The 13,242-nt window shown below is 34.3% G+C and overlaps 1 protein-coding gene across 2 annotated transcripts in view; it reads left to right on the top strand.

The window, feature by feature from the left end:
• Positions 1-7,870, top strand: part of LOC149794034 (uncharacterized) — a 127,088-nt gene extending 119,218 nt beyond the window's left edge. For both annotated transcript variants that reach the window (XM_089967977.1, XM_089967978.1), the window contains exon 26: positions 1,205-7,870. In XM_089967977.1, coding sequence (XP_089824103.1) covers positions 1,205-2,351 — 1,147 coding nt within the window. In that variant the 3' untranslated portion in view covers positions 2,352-7,870. The remainder of the gene's footprint in view (positions 1-1,204) is intronic.
• The last annotated feature ends 5,372 nt before the right edge of the window (positions 7,871-13,242 follow it).

The following is a 13,242-nucleotide window of genomic DNA, read 5'->3' on the forward strand; positions in this document are numbered from 1 at the left end:
ATACATAACACATGAATATATTAGACATCTATCCTGCCCATTGACACTTAACACGTGAATATATTAGCCAGCCTCCAACCTGCCCATTGATGCATAAGACATGAATATATTAGCCATCTTCCATCCTGTTCATTGACACATAACACACATATATTAGCCATCCTCTCCTCCCTCCCGACCATTGACACATAAAATCATGCATATATTAGCTATTTCCTATCCTATCCATTCACACATAAGACATGAATATATTAGACATCTATCCTGCCTATTGACACTTAACATGTGAATATATTAGCCATCTATCCTGCCCATTGACACATAACACACACATATATTAGCTATCCTCCATCCTGCCCATTGACACAAAACACACAAATACATTAGCTGTCTTCTGTCATATCCATTCACACATACCCCATGAATATATTAGTCATCTATCCTGCCCATTGACACATGACACGTGAAAATGTAAGCCATCTTCTTCTCCCTACTGCCCATAGACAGTAACACACAAATATATTAGCTATCATCCATCCTATCCTTTCACATATAACAGTTGTATATATTAACCATCCTCCATCATGCCCATTCACACATAACGCATGAATATATTAGCCATCCTCCATCCTGCCCATTTACATATAACGCAGTAATATATTAGCCATCCTCAGTCCTGCCCATTCACACATATATAAGTATCCACATTTTGTTTCTGGCAGAAACCCAAGATTAATTTTATATTTATACATTTTTTTATTAAGCAGATGTTGTCAATATTCTTTATTATATTGTTTATCATGTTCATTCATCTGCTTGTTTATGCAAATGTGTGTCAGTTAATTACAACTTTGTCTACCACAGTTTAGAAAAGTTCATTTTATTTGATATGAAGTTTAACAAGGAAGAATGGACGACATCACAGGTTTCAGATCCTGCATGCAGCCTCAAGAGACAGGAAAAAAGATAGGGACTGAGAGGTATAAGTTTGTACTTGAGTTCCATCCACAGAGAGGAATTATTTTTTGTTATATTTCATGAAGATGAGTTAATTTGTGATTACAAAGTTTCAGGTCCTGAATGGAGCCCAGTTGTAGGCCATTGCTGATGAAGGGTATGTGTGTCTGTAAAAAGTCACATTTTCATAGATAATGAAGTAGATATTTGTGATGGCTTTCATCTATATTTGCATTCTGTTTTACAGATCAAACATTGAATCGAAGCTTGCAGCTGTAGAAGAGGCCCTTGAAAATTTGGCAAGTAATCCAAATTCTCGATCAGCAACTCCAAAATCAGGAGAGTTCCTTCCTGATAAAAGCTTCGAAAGGGATAACTACACTCGAGATGCTGGAATTTCCCCAAGGAGCCCCAAAAGGGTCACACTAGTTCTTGATGACAGAGAGAAAATGGGAAGGGAGGTAACTCAATCAGTCTCAGAAAGAGGGAGGTCAATGATAAATACTCCTGAGAAAGACCGAAGCCGCAGTGTGTCAACAGGAAGAACACGAGAAAAGAACAGGGACCGTTTTGATGATCGTTCCAAATTTTCCGATCCACGATTCAATGAAGGGAAGAAATCCTCACGGGTAATTATTTCTACTAAAGATATTCATGCTGGCAAATATGCCCAGCTGGCTGGGAAGGAGAGTGAGTCAGCAGAAGTACCAAAAATTCCTAACATAGGATTTAGGGCAACAAGTGTTACCTCCCATGTTGAATCCAAGAACATGTCTTCCCCTGTGTACAGGCCAGTGTCTGTACCAGATCTTAGCTGTGATGAAAATGATGCTCGTTTGAAAGACAATTTTCTATGGATGAGTTCTGCTGATCCACAGCTTAGTGATAGATACAAATATACCTCATTAAAAGAGAGCTTAAAGGAACCAACAGGAACAAATCTGAAAAGATCAAATAGCAAGTCGGAAACAGATTTGCATATTCTTGAGGATTTTGCCTTGTCTCAGTATGACCTTACAGCATCTGATACTAGTAAAGATTCCCCATTTCCAGATCGAAGTAGGTTACACGATGCTGGAGAATCTCCAATGACCACTCCACGAAAATTCCGTCCCAAATCCTGCTTGGATTTTACCAGAGATGGTCAAGATACGACAAGTACTGAATCAACAGATCACACATTACATCACCTTTCTCCGTCTAGGCAATTTTCCACCCCCACATTTTCAAAGCAGAATTTGCCACTTATTCAATTTGGGAAACTTCGTACATTAAACACTATCGCAAATAAATCAGGGATTGATTCAGACAAAACTGGCAAACTAGGTCTGTCAGAAAAGGCTCGCACTTACAAACCATTGTCCCTATCAACCAGAATACAGATGGATCTGTAAGCCTCCATAATAATTTGTCATAGAGATCTGTATTTCTATGGGATCAAGTCTTGCATGAATTGAATACATTGCTTTCATGCTTTAAACATAAAAATATATCTTTAATCCATGAAGAAAGTAGGAGCACTGATTTATTTCCGATCAAATTACCAACTTGATATCGAAGTATTTGCCCCTAGATTTTTATTTGAATGCTAGTATTAGAATCTAATTTTAAAGTGTGCAAATAATTTTAATTAGTTAATATTTCTGCTGGCTGACTTGAAGAGTTTTCTACCTTTTATGCCATCATGAATTGAAATTTTTTAATAGGCAGTTTGACAGAAATCTTACTCATGTTGATAACAGGATCATAGTTTACTAACTTCAAAATGTTTGCCAATAGATCTGACCAGGAAATCATAAAATTGTTGAGCTTGAGATTGCGCTTGAGAGTTTGTCAACCAGTCACAAGTCATTTTACCTTTAAAATGCCTCGATTGACTTGTAGAGGTAACTTAATTTCAAACTCAGCCTCAGAGTTTTATAGTTTCCAGATGAAGAAAGAAAAGTTTAATTCATAGACAGAGTTTGAAGAATCACATTCTTTCTTTAGTAAACTTAAACTTGACATACTGTGCATGATTTTTTTGTCATACAGAATCTGTTGCCTTTTATATTGAAGATATTCTTGGGCTTAGGATTTTTCCATTTTAGTTTGTCTTGAAAACTTGTCCACTGAATGAAGTAGTTAAATATGATGCTACTTTGAGCCCTGAATGCCATTTATGTTGTTAAAAACTTCTTTATCTTGAAAACTGAATTACCTCTCTGAAACCTTACAAAAGTGAGTATTCTTGCAATTATGATGTATATAGTTGAACTCCAAAAGCTTTAGATACATGTACAAATCTTTCCAGGTCATGTCTATCTTTACTAAGATCTTGTTAATACGTATGTGACATGACTTTGACTGAATTCATGTCAAACATGTTTGTAAAATTCAAAATTAGCACAGGGCAGACTATTGCACATTGCAAAATGAGCTGAAACTGGTTAGGTTATTTTTCAAACTTAAGTACAATATATACATATCTCAATAAACTTAATATGTGAAACTATTCTTTTCCAAAGAAATCAACATTCCTTCCTTTTGTGAACAGTTGACATGAGTGCATGGACATACTGATCTTGAATGCAGTCAGACCTGTTTAACAAAAATACCATTAGTATAATTAGGCACACATGTTAAAGTAGACAAAATGAAGTTTGGAATGAGTGTTTGTATGAATATATAGATGATCAGATTTCATTCCATAATAGAAATTTTTCACATTTATAAGGATTTTAATTTTTGGGGAATGAGACCTTTTGGGACATTAGAACCTGAGCTTATTTTCATCTAAACAACATAACATACTTCTGGGGGCCCCAAGTGGCTGAGTGGTCTAAAGTACTCACCGATACGGATCACTGCCATCTCACCTGTCTGTGTGGGTTTGAATCTCGGGCTTGGCCAATGTGGGTACTAGTTTTGATAACAAAATACTCTTTGCATTTATTCAGATGTTTCAAAAGTTAGAACGGGTTGGGGTTGAATGGTTAATGATTCAAAATAAATATTTCATAATTACTTGATGCCAGGGTGGCATAGGTGTTAGCATGCTGTTACCATGTATCTAAGTTTGAATCCTATCAAAACTTTTATCCTCTGTAGTCTTATTTTGAGCAAAGTATTTTGCCTTAGCATGATGTAACCTTTGATGCCATTAAACATCAATCAACAAACCATAGTGGTATCATAATGAAGACAATACAATCAAGATATGCTTCTTTAAAATTGAATATTTTATTAATTCTGTTCAGTAGTATTCATTTTTTTTAAAAATATGCCTTTTCATCAAAATATTAAAATAATCTTGCTGGCTATTAGTGAATAAAACTGTAATTAACAAATATTCATTCTCAGTTTAAATGCGTTCACATCATCATTTTTCGTCTGTTTTGATGAATTACATTTTGCTGTAATTCAGTTTCCAAAGGGAAGGAATGGTAACAGATAATCTGTTGATACTATTTCATGCAGCATGGTCTTTTCAAACTAGAGCTGGGGATATTTGTTTCCCACTGGTAATGACATGTTAGAAATGACAATTGTTGCTGGGTCATTACAATTTAATATAAAATGTGATTACAAAATTTGACACTCGTACAGTGTATGAACAAGTAAGAAATTTTCAAAGTTTTTTCAGCTGTATAAATGCATGAATCATTGTTTGCAATGAAACATTCAGTGGAGAAGGTTACTGACCTAAAAAAAATATAACTTTATTGATAATCTTTTAGACCCTGGATTTGATTGATTACTTGTCATTGTCTTTTTTGTTTTAAATAATTTACAGCCAAATTGTGTACAAATTAGAAAAAATAAAATATTTCCTTATTTTTTATATAGTTATGCGCAAGAGATTGTAGCCATATTGTAAGGCATGGATGGTGGTTTGAAAATAATTCGAAACAAGAATAATTATCTTCATTTACTGTAGACCTACTATCAAGATGGGTATGTACGTCTCAGGGCAATCTCTATTTCGACTACAATCAATACTTGCAAGACAAGTCTATCTGCAAACTGCACATAATGCACTGGCAGATCTGGCTCTATGCATATTGTTATTAGACATGAGTAGAACAAACAACATAGATTCTGATCTTATGGCACATTGCAGCCTCAGCATATCAGGGTCTGTGTTGTTTTCATATGGACTTGACTACAAAGCAAGTATATATGGTAACTTATAAAAGCTTCTCTGTGCATTGTCATCATCCCAATTTTGCTTTGACAATGCTACAAGTGTAGAGAGAGATCAGAAACAGTTACACAAATGGCCTAGACCTCTTTAAACTAAACTGCAGAGTTTTTACAAAAAAGGGAGTGTACTTTTTTCCATTGAAGGCTGTGTTTCACATGAAACAAGATTCTGAAAGAATCAGATTCAGAAAATTCTGTCATCATGTTATATAATTGCATTTATATATTTCCGGTGCTTTCATTTAAATCATAAATCTTTGTGTTGATTGTAAATAAATTAGTTTTTCTCTGTTCCATTTATAACAAAAATTAAACTGTCCTTATTTGTTTAACTCTGGTTGGAAGTTTTTCCTACAATCTGCATATTCTCCAGTCACTTTATCTATAACCAGGCTAAACCTCATTGCACTAAATAATCAAGAGCATTTTGGTGCAAATGCAGGCTTAACTAAGTGGTATTTGGTACAGATATGGGCTTAACTTGAGGGCATTTGGTCTAGATACAGGCCTATCCAGAGGGCATTTTGTGCAGATGCGGGCCTAATTAGAGGGTATTTGGTGCAGATGCGAGCTTATCTCATGTAAAGTGGTTTAGAAGCCTATTATAAGTTGTTTGAAACTGAGTACACTTGATTATAATGAGTAATTCTGAAAGGGGCTTAACTTCAGCAGATGTTTTGGAAATTGGTTAAACTCAGCACTCTGCAAACTGGTCAATTCTAGTGCAATGGTTCACAAATGGTTAACAAAGAGACTAAACAGTGGTTTGGAAACAAAGATCATTCAGATGTAAACATTAATAGAACATTGAAAACTTGGCCTGTATTAATTTTTGTTATTTATAGATTATACCCAATTTTGATTAAAGTAATATAAATATAAGTTCTTTATGTCATTTGAGGTGAATACAGAACCCAGACTCTTTTGTTATCATTAGCAACCCTTCCATTTTTTTTTTACTGTGAGGGTGTCAAGATGGAATATTCTTTATATTTCAAACTTTTAAAAAAGTCAATGAAAATGAAGTAGTACATTTATTTATTGCATGATAGTTTTTCAGTATTTGCTGATACTTACTTTACTGCAGTATTTGTTGAAAAATGTACACTATTTATCCTTTGGATTGTTACAGTAGAACTGCAAGACTTACTAAGTGTGTATTTTGAGTTTGTGTGTATTGTGAGTTTCATATCAATACAGTAGCATAAATATACACATCATGTATCTGTTTATGGGGGCCACTCTGATATGTCTAGACCATTCCATTTCAGTCATCGCATAAAAATACTTGCCTTGAAGTTTGTATAGAAATTACTTTTGATGTTTTGGACTGCTAAGTTCTGTTCATCTAGATGATATATCTGATAAGAAAAGTACAAGCTTTTTTAATGTGGTTGTTTCATTGAAAAGTGTTGGTACAATCTACTGTTTTTATTGCTTAAAAAAAAAATACATAAAATGAGTTTTCAAAATGAATTGGTTGATGTGGACTACAAACTGAGAATTTGACAAAATCAGGGCCAAGTTTTATTGTCCCAAGAAAAATTTCAAGGAAATATTTTTTCTCCTCTAAACATTCCAGAAATTGTTCACTGCCATTTTAATCAATACTGATCATAGAGCAGAGGGTCTATGGTATGGTGTGTTGTCTGATTTTGTTCCATATGTGCAGGGATTTTCAGTCCCACTTTTGAAAGCAGAATGTGTCATCATAACACTACTCTGAGGTCACTGACCACTCTCCATGGAACAGTTGTCTCGTGTTTGTTTGTTTTTTTGTCAATCAGTCCCATAGAGTTAGAACAAAATAACTTTAGATGATTTGAAAAATATTAATTTAAGTTAAATATTCTCAAAAGTTTAATCATGTTTGTGATTTTTTTCCAGTATTGAAAAGATGCAACATCAATTTTCTACATTCATCTGAATCAGAGATGTGTAGTAACAGAAATCATTCAGCCATACCATATGTACTCACTTATAAGAAGGGTCTAACTTCAGACTGCACAGACCCAGATCTCCTAGCACAGTATACAACAGCAGATCAGAGTTTGTGTTTGAAGTTGGACCTGAGTTTTAAGCCAGTATATATAGCACCTAAACATACCAGATTTATTTAATATTCCGTCCATAGCTTGAAATGGTATTTAATATGTACTGTACACACATTTTGTATATACTTTTATAGTGATGTACTGAATCTGTTCTGTCTGACGCAAGATTATGGAGCAAAGTATACATATTTTGTTTTATCTAAAAGTCAGACTTTGTACAACTACATGCAGATTTCACTAAAACATGTAAATTTGTACCACAGCGTTACAGCGGTATTGAATTTTAATTTAAAAAATATTTAGGCTTGGATCTTGCTTGCATAGACGTCATTAGAAAAAGAAACTGGTTTTGAGTTCAAGATGGGGTGGGTGGTTTGGGTGAACAGTAATAAAACTACAGGATTATGTGTAGGTTGGAGCAAAGTTTTTCAAAATCATTTCAAAATTAAGTTTAAGTTTAATGCAGTCTTAGCATTTCAAAAAATACTTTTAGCTGTACTTAAAAGATTGTTTTTAGAAAGAACAACTTTATTAGCTTGTAAATATATGTATATTGTATAATGTTTGTTCACAAGCACATGTTAATATATATTTGATGTTTTATATAGAATTATTTAAGGTATGGTTTTATCCTTGAAGTATTTATTACTTTTATCAATAAAAGCTTAACATAACTAGTTTTTGTTTTATTTAATACAATAAGAATTTTTTTCGCAAAACTACTTCCTGTTAGAATAAATATATATATATATATATATATAATAACAAACCTGTTTGAACTTTATAATTTGTTGCAAAAGGAATCAAGACCGCTCCGCTGGCCTAGTGGTTAGAGCATCCGCCTCGAATGCAGAAAGTCGCGGGTTCGAACCCCATCCAAGCCACACAAAAGACATAATAATGGTACTAACAGCTGCCTCACTCAGCATTAAGAGGTTAGTGTTAGGACTGGTTGGCCTGGTTTCAGGATAAATGTGACTGGGTGGGACATGATGCCCCAGTGCCAGACATCACTATAAAAAAGCTATGTTAAAAAATCAAAATCAAAATCACACATAAAGGAATCATATTCACATTCATTTGTAGTTTGTTTGCCTCATAATGTCTGTAAATTAAACCCCTACATTTATTGGCAATACCTTGTACTGGAAAATCCAAGTGAACACATATTATTTTGGTAGTGACCAATGAGCTTGCAGGTTGGTATTTCATTAAAATATTAACAGAAACATAGTGTTAGAATAGGCATCATCATGTGACTAATAGAATAGGCATAATCATGTGACTAATAGAATAGGCATCATCATGTGACTAATAGAATAGGCATCATCATGTGACTAATATGAACAATTCTGCTGGTCAGAAATTCTCAATGAACGACCCATTCATTCATACTTTATGATGTCAATGGAGCTGTTTTTATTACATAGCTATACAATTTTCATGATGGCGAACATACAGATACTCTGTCTTTGTCCTTGTTTTTCATTTTATCTTAATTGAGCATATTCAAGTTGCGGATCTCTGTATTTTGATACAAAATAAACTCAAGATTATAAAAAATATGTGTTTCTGTCCCTTTAAGTTTCACTTCCGATTTTTGCCATTTCGTGTTATTGTCTGTAAAACTGATAGTGACTGGTTTAATATCTATGGTTCATTCTAATATTCAAAATAACCATGATATCGCAACATTTATGTTGCAATGAATTCCTTCAAAATTTTGAGATTTAGCGGCTTCGCTTGTATTGTCATTAGCTACACAACATGTCCTACTTTATGTTGAAAGTAGTCCTACATCACATGATGCCAACTGCATGGATCAGTTCTTAGGTATAATATGACGTTATCTGTGTTCATTAATTACGGCTTACTGCATTTATATGGGAAAATATGAAGAAGTTCTTCTGAGCAGTACTGCACGATGTTATGAGTGTAGTATTATTACTCAGAAAAAAATGAATTCATATTTTCCCATGTGAATGTAGTAAACTTTTTATTATATTGTCATTTGCTTTTCTTCCTAAGACTGAACAACAAAAAAAATAACAAACTACAAGAAACGAAGTAATTGAATTTATGCTGGATTCCAAAGTAAATACACATCTGTACTTTAAACACTGCATAGTACCCCTATTAATGTGCACATAGTACCACCAAGCGACCTCTGAACTTAGTAGCGTATTGTACTCTCAATCAATTGTTTCAAAATACAGTAAATTTTATTATAGTCTACTTAAAATTTAAATTTTGAGTCATATGATGAATGTATGTGCTTTGAAATAACATTCCAGTTGGTCTGGAATAGAGGGATATTTTTCCCTGTCGATCTAAATAAATTCTTCTCTTCTAGGTGTGATGAAATGGATTTATTAGTTAGGTCAATTCCATATGATGTACATGTGACTGGATGGACTGGCCTTGCTGCAACTGAACATTTGCTTCTTTTCTGTCGTTTCTATTTTGGAATCATGTGGTGGGAAAATATGAATTATTTTAATTGAAATTCTCAAAAAAGATTCAGTATTAATAGTATTTACTAGGGAATATCACATTAATTTCGTTTTTGATTGCAACAAGGAGAAAATTATTTCTGTTTAAAACGTCAAAGTTACAGTACGGTTTTGCGGTGTGGATCCATTTTAGGAACCCATGTAATTATGATTGGCAGAAATAACTAAGAAAGTACGCTTTGAGAAAATGCAAGATGCAAAATGGTAAATATATTAATTGTCATTGCTATTATCAGCTAAAGACATGTTTATGTCCTGTCACTTGCATGCTCTTTGTTGGAAGGACTTCATCTATTTAATGACCTTGGTGACTCGCATCGCTGCAATCAATCCAAATATTTCTCAAGAAAGTTAAAACTGGCAAAGGGTGGCCGAGTGGTCTCAAGCGCTGTCCGTTACGGATCACTGCCATTTCACCTCTGTCTGCGTAGGTTCGCGTCTCGGATTCGGCTAATGGGGGTATGTGAGAAAGCTTGCCAGTAGCTTCTCGTGGGTCGGTGGTTCTTTCCGGGGTTTTCCCGGGTTCTTCTTCCACCATTAATACTGGCCGCCATGTATAGCCTATCGTGTGCTGAAAAATGGCCTTAAACCATGCAACAACAACAAGAAACTGGGAAAATTGCAAAGCAGCTGCGATGTGAAAGCCCATTAAGGTTTCATTGTTGTCTTGGTTTATTAGCTCTAAGGCTCTTGGTTTTCCACCAAAACCCGACCTCTTGAAGTGCACTATTTTGTTAAATAGTGTTTGGGCTGAATTTAAATGGAATTCTCAGGTAATTGATAGCCCGTGACCTAATTAGCCTTTGTACTATATTTGTATAGACCCTTGAGAGCACGGCGCTTAGTCTGAATCATTCGATGTTCGAAAAGTTGAGCGTTTCTCCTAAATAACTGTTTAAATGATCAGAATTGTATTTTCAGTACTGCGTGTCTTGCATTTGTTGTGGACACAGTGTGTATAACATTCATTCGTTTGCTTAGTTGAAAGAGTTGTTTTTTGTGACTTTGTAAAATCATCCACATTGTCAACTTTTTCAGCACTAATTTCAAATGGACCAAACAGCTTTTTTAGTTCATCTACAGACAAATTGAATAAATCAAAAGCTATGGCATCTGTTATGTGACGGTACATTGTTTACAATCGAAAGTAGTTCCCAATAGACGATGCTATTTTTAAACACATATTATGCAGTATGGAAAAATACTGCAATTTTGACAGCGTATAGTCAATGGAGAAAATAATGAGTATACAATAAGGAAAGTTATCACTGGGTGGGCAGGTTTATGCATATTCATGAGAAACTAGAAACTACGCGCAATGCAAGCACGGGTAATAAAGGGGCGTGGTGGATTATTGCCTATGGCTTGCGACGATGGTACACGATCATCCTTCTTTTTCTTCACGACTTGTAATTCTCACACCCTTATGATAGCCTCTTAGCTGTACTTAGTAACACTCTCTATCTACAGAAAGCATAAATTGTTTGGGATCAGATACGTTAATGTGAGCCATTGTGCATTAGCAAACCACGTGTTTCATACATGCTCTGTACCTAGTTCAACTGTCTCCATAAGGAAGTCACTAGCAACATGATAGATATTGCATGACTTCCTCGATGAGGCACACCATAAAGAAATTAATCTTTCTGAACATTTTGAAATTTAAGAAGTCTCTTTTTGAACTACTTTGCATCCTTGCCTATTCTGGCCTAATTTTTAATGCAAGTTCCTTTACTGATTATAGCAGCTCCTTCATCCTGCAAAGTTGTTTGGTCTCCAGCTCATCAGCCTTATTTGAGTAAAACTGTATACTAGTCTCAACCTCCTTCATTCTCTCCTTCATTGTATGCACCTTAGAAAGTTAAGCCTTGCTTGTTTTGTCAAGCTTTTGTCAACACGTATAGGTAGCTCTTTAATGTCCAGTTCAGAGTCCACACTTGGCGCCACTTATTTTAAATTTAAGACTTGCATTCTCCGTGTTTGAAGAAAATATTCGGCCTATTGAGAATATCTTTATTACAAACCTGAACAATTAAGAATATATATTTGTGGTAGACATTTTATTTCTCAACTATTCTGCTACCATGCAATTCGTGTACATGTGCATCACTGCAGTAAAACGTACAGAGTGAAAATAACGTGCAATAACAGTTAAATTAACTATATTTCAGTCTCCAATTTATCCATTGTTGTGAGAACTCACAACATTTTCATTGCTTTATTTCTATTAGAGTAATGGTTGGAAATATTCTTTGTTGGTGGTGGTGTTGTCACCAGTCGAAAGAGTGAGCCATTGCATGTTTAAAGGTAAACCGGAAGGTTAGTTTGGTTTGGTCCATAGAATTTACTGACTTCTTGCTAAAAATGTAAATTATCATAAACCTTTATTTTTATCAACAAAACCCAAACAAATCTTCCATTCATTGTTGTGTGTTCAGTTGATTTACCAAGATCTATCGTAACATCTACATGGTATGCTGTTATTTAGTGTCCATAGAATTGGGACACAGCATTGTAAAAATATTACAAGTCATTGTTAAATTTCAGTGTAAATGCCTCATCGAATTCTAAAATATTATTCTCCCCTCTCTCATATATGTATATGAAATAAACACTTAGATCAACTGATTCGATATTTGCCTTTTCATTTTCAACAATGGCTAAATATTCTCATAAAAATATATTTAAAAAAATTCAATATAGCTTGTTCGATAAAAAATGGACATACTTTTTAAGAGCTCTACAATGATTTCACTTTCATTATGAGGATTATTATTATTATTATTATTATTATTATTATTACTTGGAAGAAATTGTGTCTTCTTATAGAACACAGCTACCCAATGTGACAAAATACAACATGCAAAAGCAGAAAAGATATTTGTAGAGAATGTGAATCATTTAGAAAGTTCAAGATAGTATTATTTTTATAGAATAAGCCTTCCAACTTCAAATCATGAAAATCTTAATTTAATAAGAACATAAAATTAAATAACGTCCCCGTTTGCACTGCACTTTCATTTATTTTTGTGCATCCTTTCCTTTTAACATGAATACTATCAGGATAACTTTGTACGTATCAAGTGTTTTTAACTATGGAAGAGTATACATCTGACTGGAGTAAAATGTTTTTGATCTTTATGCAAATTGCAACTGGTAAGTGTTAATAAACAAACATCACGATATGAAGTTTTCTGTTCTTGGTTTCATATGGACCCTAAAACACATTTCACGTTCCGATTGATGCAACAGAATATAGTATGACTTGGAGAAAAATCGTACTTCAGGTAACGGAATTAGGCTTAAGTGAAAAATCGTAGACCAGGTAACGGAATTAGGCTTAAGAGAAAATCGTACACCAGGTAACGCAGGTGTGGGCAAACTACGGCCCGCGGGCCGCATGCGGCCCGCCAAGGGTTTTCATGCGGCCTAGGAACAAGTCATCATTCGCACTGACTCTGTTTATGTTACTCTATTTATCAAATAAATGTGCTTCTTTTGAAGCTTGAGTTAAAGTTTTCAAATATTAACAA

This window comes from Sinohyriopsis cumingii, chromosome 8 (genome assembly GCF_028554795.1).
Source record: "Sinohyriopsis cumingii isolate HCF-2022 chromosome 8, ASM2855479v2, whole genome shotgun sequence".
Classification (NCBI taxonomy): Eukaryota; Metazoa; Mollusca; class Bivalvia; order Unionida; family Unionidae; genus Sinohyriopsis; species Sinohyriopsis cumingii.